Consider the following 8,318-nt stretch of genomic DNA (forward strand, 5'->3'; position numbering starts at 1 on the left):
AAACATACACTTCAATGCTCCAACAATTTTCACAGCCTTTAAGAACATAATGAAATTTCACATATTGCTAAAAAGATGAATACTCATGAGAAATCTTTGACATTTCCTAGGTGCACATTCCTATCTTTGTTCAGGCATACAAAAATGCATTTTAAAAAATGTAAGTTCTCGTTATCAAGTACCTTAAAAGAAACCACTGAATTTGAATTTCTCATACCTGTTGGATAGTAGGCTTGGGAGTACTGCGCTGAGGGTGTGTAGTTACTATATTTTTGGGAGGAGCTGACCATTGTTTGAGGACCTTGCTGAACGTGTACAGATGTGGCACTGGGCTGCAGGGTATACGTAACCTCAGTTGGAAACCTCTGTAGTACAGGAAATGGAACCCCTTTATCTGAAAAAGTGGGAGACGTTTCCACTTGTCCTGGGTGCATTCCAAGAGAGTTCTGCCATGTTCTAGGAGGGATCGGGGTCCGATCTAAACCTTTCAGAGGAAAAGTACTGTGGTTGTGGGATGAAGTTGACACGTAGGAGTAAGGAGACAAACTATCTCGCCGGAACGACCGGTGAAATTGTCCTACAGCCACTGGTCCTGCATAAAAGAGGAAGAGCACATTTACTAATTTTATATTACACCACCAGACACAGTAAACCAAAAGTCACAAAACATACACTACTCTTCCCTTGTGAATATGCTGAGTTTCCAGCCATTCTCAACACAACAGAAATTTATTGGTAAAAACAAGTTCAGAACACACAATATGAAATTACAAATATAATGCTGAAAAAATACTCATACAAATTTTGTTTGGTTGTCCATATGATTGTGATAAGAGACAAAGTGGCCAAACTCTAACATTAAATCAAAGGTTAAACGTCATCTTACCTTTCACTTCAACTGACTGACCCAGATTTTCCCAATTTGTAAACTATCAGTACTTCCTAGAAGTTTTAGAAATTCCATTTGGTCTTCTAAATCATTTAGGAATCTTAATAGGTACAAAAATAAGCACTCAACCATATTCATGAAAGATATAAGTATGGAAAAAATAAAAATTATCACACAAAAAGAAATTTCATGTTCTTTGCTCCCTTTCAATTTTTAAACAAATTTTAATAACAATCTTTGCAGAAAAGTCAAGCTTAGAAACTCTGACTTGTCCATTCCTGAATCAAAAATTTTCCATGGTCTCTTTTCCTTCAGAGTATCTCTAGTCCCTTCCTAGATATCAATGGCTCTCAAACATTGATTTACATTTGAACCACCTCGAGAGTCTGTTAAAAATCCACACTCAGGACAAGAGATTCCTTTTTGGTTTTTCTTATCTTGCAAGGTAGAAAGGAATTAATCAGTGGAGATGAGGAAGAGAGAGAAAGAGCAATACTACATACTGAAGAAAAGGAAAATATAAAAGTTGCAAGCTGAACTTATTTTAAAGACTGTAGTTCTTGACGATAAAGCTAGTCTAATTTATTCCTAGGAAGGATTTTACCAATTATGTGGTTCACAAAGCCTTTTCAATTTGTTTTTGTTGTATTAAGCTATATCTATATAAATAAAATATATATAAAAACTATACCTATAATCTATAAAACAGAGAGCAAGTCTAATTTACGTGCTACTCATCTGCTAAAGATGGCACTTACATACCTACTTTTCCAAATATTTAAATATGTTATACATCTTTTGTTCCAGTATTCCTCTAATGTTTGATTTCTTCTAAAGAATGAAGCATTAGGAAGTGCTCATAACCACTTCTGTTCTGGCACTGCCTGATTCAAATTGATTTTGCTCAAATAAACTCTTAAAATTTAAAAAGAATAAATCATTAATGCCAAAAATAAGCAAATATAGGAGTTCAGGGCAGACATGGACACACAAAATGGATAACCAACAAGGACCTATCCTGTAGCACAGGGAACTCTGTTCAATGTTATGTGGCAATCTGGATGTAAAGGGAGTTTAGAGGCGAATGGATACATGTATCCATGGACGACTGAGTCTCTTTGCTGTTCACCTGAAACTGTCACAACATTGGTAATTGGCTATACTCCAGTATAAAGTAAAAAGTTTAAAATAAGAAACAAAAAACAAAAAAAAGTCAAGAGCTAATGGAGAAAAAAAATCTAATGGACTAAAAAAGTCTCCTTCAGAAGATTAAATGTATTTAAATGATACACCTCTTAAAAACTACTTTTAAAATACAAAATAGTTTTTATGCTGATTAGCAAACACATGCATACACACTTTGAACTACCACTGACAATTCTTTAAGACTTAAAGAAACATTTTTTGTTTGTGAGGTCCCAAACTGCCCATCACTTTTTTTTTTTCTTGAATGCTAAAACTTTATATTGCTAGAGTGTGGAATAGCTCACTAACTCTTCTTTACCCTCTTTAAGTTGTTGATGAATTTTCAGATTGTCAATAACAATATATAATTAAAGAATACTCTACCCTGATTTCTCAAATTCTAATTTAGATCTGAATCAAAATACAATTCTACTTCTACTATGATAAATTCTGAGTGATGCCCAAATATTTAAATATTTTATTTACTGCTAATATAAGGACATTGGACACAAATTAGAAGGACATTTGTTTTTTGTTTTTAATTAAGAACTAACACATGTTCAGCTCTTATTCTTCTGTTAGAGGTTACTTCACAGGGTTCTAGTCTACCAACTTTATAGAACATCACCTACATGTCTCCAGGACATCTAAGATATATATTTGGCAAAGTTTAAATCCAGGATCCTAAAAATGTAAGGTAGGCTGAATTTCTGTTGTTCTTTCTGTTCCATCTGTAAAAGTGAATCTGAACTAATCAGTCCCCAGGAGAGAACTTGCCTCTTTCCCAAAACTTGGTTCTTGAGAGTTAGTTTAGAAAGCTCTAACAAATATTATAAAATAAACTGACAATAAAAACAAGATAACAATAGTGGAAAAACAGGAAAAACACGTGACCCTCACATTTCTTATCAACTACAGAGCGATGGCAGAGGATAAGACGGTTGGATGGCATCACCGACTCAACGGACATGAGTTTGAGCAAACTCCGGGAGACAGTGAAGGACAGGGAAGTCTGGCATGTTGCAGTCCATAGAGTCGCAAAGAGTCAGACACGTCTTACCGACTGAACAACATTCTCAGAAGGTGAACAGGACAACTGGCTCAATGGACCTAGGTAAAAGAACCAGGTCCTAACACAGAGGATTCTACTGCAAAAGAGAAGTATTTAAATCAGAAGCTGCTGTAGAACACAGAGCACAAAAAGGAAATGAAGGAGCAGTACAGTCAGGCATATAATCAAGAATTAAGCAGAATAAAAATTAGTGAGCCAAAAGAGAGGAACCACGGACCTAGAACATGGAAACAGAGCAATATTCTTAAACTTAGAATTACATTCCACCCAAATCAGTAACACAATTTCCTAGTGAAACAAGTCTATGTGGTGGACAATCCACACCTGACATATTTTCTATACATACTAACAGGCAGAATGTATGAAATGTATGAAAACTAAGATAATGGAGGTATATATGAACTGATGTATTAGCTATACCAGGAAAGTATGAATTACATTTATGTTTTTCAACAGATAATCTTTAAAATGCTGACCAACCGAACTGTAAGTGAGGAAAATCAGATTCTACATAGCCCCTGTGCTTCTTCAACTGAAATGAACTCTATACTTAAACTACAACTGGGTGTAGGATAGGGCAGGGAAAAAAGAAATCAGAGAAGAGGAAAAACTGAGCAAGAACTGGTCTCTTTGTATGCATGTGTGTTTCTTTCTTTGAAGTAGTGATCCTGTTTTTCCCAAGAACACATTTTCAGTCTTTTCTCCTTATGCCCACCAGATACACAATCTGAAAAAACAAGTATCTAAATGAATGCCAAGGTATTGTACCCACTGTCTTTCTCCATTTGATTCCCCACCAAAATCAATGGACATCACATGGAAGTAAGTGGCTTAATATTCCTTTAGAATTCCTTTAGAACATTCCTATGCCACTGCTACTTTTCCAACTAGTTCCTAGAACTCTAACCTAATCCCTTATCTTCTAAACTCCACAGATACACAACCTAATCCATCTTCTAAATTCCAAATGAAGATTGCTCATTCCTAACCCTGGGCTTACATTAAACTGAACACAGTGTTACTTTTATCTGTATATTTAACATTTTCCCATAACTGAAAAGTAAGCCAGACACTTTTATGTTAAATCTCTGTTAACACGATGCAAATGTCTCTATTACTCTCCTGGTTGAAGGTAAAGAATGAATTCTCATGATTATATCCTGTTGCTTTCTTGGTATGCTGCTGCACATCACCTACTCTTTGAACAAGGAGAGGGAATATTGCCACCCTCACCTTCCTGGAAGAAGGGGGAGGGTATTAGAAATCAAGTTGAAAATAATTTTAAAAGTCAAAGTAATTTTCTATCACAGAGAGTTTTTAAAGTTTGAGTAAACATAGACTTGCATGCAAAGATGGGCATAACACAAGACAGAAATGGTATGGACCCAACAGAGCAGAAGATATTAAGAAGAGGTAACAAACACACACAGAACTATACAAAAAAGATCTTAATGATACAGATAACCACGATGGTATGATCACTCACCTAGAGCCAGACATCCTGGAGTCAAGTGGGCCTTAGGAAATATCACTACAAACAAAGCTAGTGGAGGTGATGAAATTCCAGTTGAGCTGTTTCAAATCCTAAAAGATGATGCTGTGAAAGTGCTGCACTCAATATGCCAGCAAATTTGGAAAACTCAGCAGTGGCCACAGGACCAGAAAAGGTGTTTTCATTCCAATCCCAAAGAAAGGCAGTGCCAGAGAATGTACAAACTACTGCACAGTTGCACTCATCTCACACGCCAGCAAAGTAATGCTCAAAATTCTCCAAGCCAGGCTTCAACACAATACGTAAACTGAGAACTTCTAGATGTTCAAGCTGGATTTAGAAAAGGCAGAGGAACCAGAGATCAAATTGCCAACAACCGCTGGATCATAGAAAAAGCAAGAGAATTTCAGAAAAACATCTACTTCTGCTTCATTGACTAAGCTAAAGCCTTCGACTGTGTGGATCACAACAAACTGTGGGAAATTCTTCAAGAAATGGGAATACCAGACCACCTGACCTGCCTCCTGAGAAACCTGTATGCAGGTCAAGAAGCAACAGTTAGAACTGGACATGGAACAAATTGGGACTGGTTCCAAACTGGGAAAGGGGTATGTCAAGGCTGTATATTGTCACCCTGCTTATTTAACTGCTATGCAGAGTACATCATGTGAAATGCTGGGATGGATGAAGCACAAGCTGGAATCAAGACTGCTGGGAGAAATATCAATAATTTCAGATATGCAGATGACACCATACTTACGGCAGAAAGTGAAGAGGAACTAAAGGGCCTCTTAATGAAAGTGAAAGAAAAGAGTGAAAAAGCTGGCTTAAAATTCAACATTCAGAAAACTAAGATCATGGCATCTGGTCCCATCACTTCCCCGCAAATAGAGAAGGAAACAATGAAAACAGTGACAGACTTTATTTTCTAGAGCTCCAAAATCACTGCAAATGGTGACTGCAGCCATGAAATTAAGAGACGCTTGCTCCTTGGAAGAAAAGCTATGACCAACCTAAACAGCATATTAAAAAGCAGAGACATTACTTTGCCAACAAAGATCCGTCTAGTCAAAGCTATGGTTTTTCTAGTTGTTATGTATCAATGTGAGAGTGGACCATAAAGAAGGCTGAATATTGAAGAATTGATGCTTTTGAACTATGGTGTTGGAGAAGACTCTTGAGAGTCCTTTGGAATGCAAGAAGATAAAACCAGTCAGTCCTACAGGAAATCCTGAATATTTACTGGAAGGACTGATGCGGAATGAAGCTCCAATACTTTGGCCCACCTGATGCAAAGAGCTGACTCATTAGAAAAGACTGATGCTGGGAAAGACTGAAAGCAGGAGAAGAGGATGACAGAGGACAAGATGGCTGGATGGCATCACCGACTCAATGAGCTTGAGCAAGCTCTGGGAGATGGTGAAGAACAGAGAAGCCTGGCGGGCTGCAGTCCATGGGGTTGCGAAGAGTCGGACACGACTGAGCAACTAAACAGCAACAAAATACAGACTTATGCGTAGAAACTTTTTCAAAACTGAAAGACTGAAGCCAACAGTGAAAAATTCCAAGGTTGTAAACATGAGCTTTCTAAAATCGTTTTTAACTAAAATTGGACAGTTGTACACACACACACACACACACACGTTTGGTTTTACCTGTGTCTAACCATAACACCTTAAATAAGGATTGGGTCTAATCAGCTACTATGAAAGAACTGTTTAGCCAATTCATTCTACCCATGAGCAATACCTGGTAAAAACAGGAAAATATATTACTATATTTTTGCTTTCAAGTTATATAAACAACGCCTACGGTTCTACACATTACTCCGGAACCTACAATATGATCACTGTGAGAACACTTCTTCCAAGATTTCTTAGATGGGTCAATGGGAAGACAGCATGGCTCGTCAAGGACACCCACCCACCCACCCACTCAAAGTACCTTGATCACCACTTTCCCTGGGCTGGCATAACTGTTCTACGTTCTCTCGGCTGTGACTGTTCCTTCCCACCTTGACCTTTGCCATATCCTCACCCTGTATAGGAACTCTGTTCTGCTTCCTATCAGAACGCAGGAGCCAGTTCTATTTCTTCCAGACCCAGGGCTTCAACAAAGGCCTACTTATTTTTAGGTGTTCGCTGTGAAAAGACCGGGTCTCGAGAAGATATATGGCGATAGAGGTTTGGAGCCCACGAGGGTTCCGCGAAGACTCAAGAAAGCCAGCCTAACGCGGAGGTCCCCGTGACCGCCACTGGACACAGAAGGGCCTCATCGTCCATGGGCCCCGTCCAGGAGAGGCGCTGGCGGGAAGAGGGGCGATGCCGGTGCCGCGCCGACTTCTCGGCAAGCGCGGCCGACAGCGGCTCCCGGGCGCTTCCCTGACACCGCCAAGGAAATGCCCGCGGGCGTGGCGGTTGCCCCCTCGACGGCCGAGCGCCCTGCCGCTGGCCAAGGGCAGAGGAGGAGGGGCAGGACTCACCCTGCGGCTCCGGCCGGGGCCCCGAGGGCGGCGGCGGCTCCTGGTGCTGCAGCGGGGAGGTGGAGGCCGAGGCCGAGGCCGAGGTGATGAGGAGCCTCTGGAAGCGGTTGGGCGGGCGGCAGGGCACCTCCAGGCCGGCCGCCAGCTTGGCCTTGTTGGCGCTGGTGAGCCTCTTGAGGTGCACAAGCAGCTGCGGCTGGTCGCGGCGGAAGTGCGGGCTGTGGAAGTGGTGGAGCGGCCCGTCGCCCGCCGGCCCGCCGCCCCCCGGCGCCGGCCCGGGCCCCGCCGCGCCCGGCCCGCCCAGCACCACCTTGCGGAAGCCGTAGAGGTTGAGCTGGCGGATGAAGCTGGTGAAGTTGGTGGTTTTGAAGAGCTCGGGCTCGGCCCCGGCGCCCCCGACGCCGCCGCCCCCGCCGCCGCCGCCGCCGGCGCCCCCGGCCCCACCGCCCCCGGCCCCCGCCCCGGGCGGGCTGAGCAGCTCGGCCTCGAAGAGCGGCTGGTCGATGAGCAGCCCCTCACCGCGACCGTCCCAGCGGATCGAGCGGTACCGGGGGCTGTTCACCAGCCGCCACAGCTTGGCGGGGAAGTTGTTGGGGTTGATGGGGGTGGAGAGCAGCGCCTCCTCCATCACCCCGCCCGGGCCCTGGGCCTCGCCCCGCCGAGCCTGGCTCTCTCACCCCGTTCTCGATCTCCCCCCCACCCTTCGGCGGCCTTCGCTCCGCCCTGCCCCCTCCAACCAGCGCTCCGCCGCCGCCGACCCGGGGACCGTTGGTGCACGAGCCCTCTGCGGCGCCCGCCGGGGCGGCCAATGGGGCCTCGAGTTGCCGCTGCGCGGCCGCAGTTGGCGCGAGCCGACCCGCCCCTTGAGCCCGGGCCACGTGCACCACAGAAAAGGCGCGCTCGCTGAGGGAGCCGGAGGCGCTGGGGCCCGGGGCCCGCGGGCCGGTGTCGCGTCCTGCAGAGATCCACCGGGGGTATCCGCGGCGGAATGCGGAGACCCGTGTCCTGCACCGCATCAGGCAGCGGGGCTGTGGGGCTTTAGAATTCAGGAAGTGCGAAGTGGGTGTTAACAAATCCGGCCATTCTCAAAAACACATTCTATGCTCTTATTAGTCCTAACAGTTGAATTGCTTGTCTCTCCAAATAAAAATGGCGATGGTGGTATAGTACCCTGAGTGCACAAACTGAAAAGAGTGGC

The 8,318-nt window shown here is 43.7% G+C and overlaps 1 protein-coding gene across 1 annotated transcript in view; it reads right to left on the bottom strand.

Annotated features, from left to right (window-relative positions):
• The window catches only part of HSF5 (heat shock transcription factor 5), a 48,954-nt gene extending 41,206 nt beyond the window's left edge, over nucleotides 1-7,748 (bottom strand). The window contains exons 1-2 of the mRNA XM_052658869.1: nucleotides 7,121-7,748; nucleotides 218-592 (exon numbers count right to left, since the gene is read on the bottom strand). Of these exons, the coding sequence (XP_052514829.1) occupies nucleotides 218-592; nucleotides 7,121-7,748 (1,003 nt within the window). The remainder of the gene's footprint in view (nucleotides 1-217; nucleotides 593-7,120) is intronic.
• Between the last annotated feature and the right edge of the window lie 570 nt (nucleotides 7,749-8,318).

Source organism: Budorcas taxicolor, chromosome 19 (genome assembly GCF_023091745.1).
Source record: "Budorcas taxicolor isolate Tak-1 chromosome 19, Takin1.1, whole genome shotgun sequence".
NCBI lineage: Eukaryota > Metazoa > Chordata > Mammalia > Artiodactyla > Bovidae > Budorcas > Budorcas taxicolor.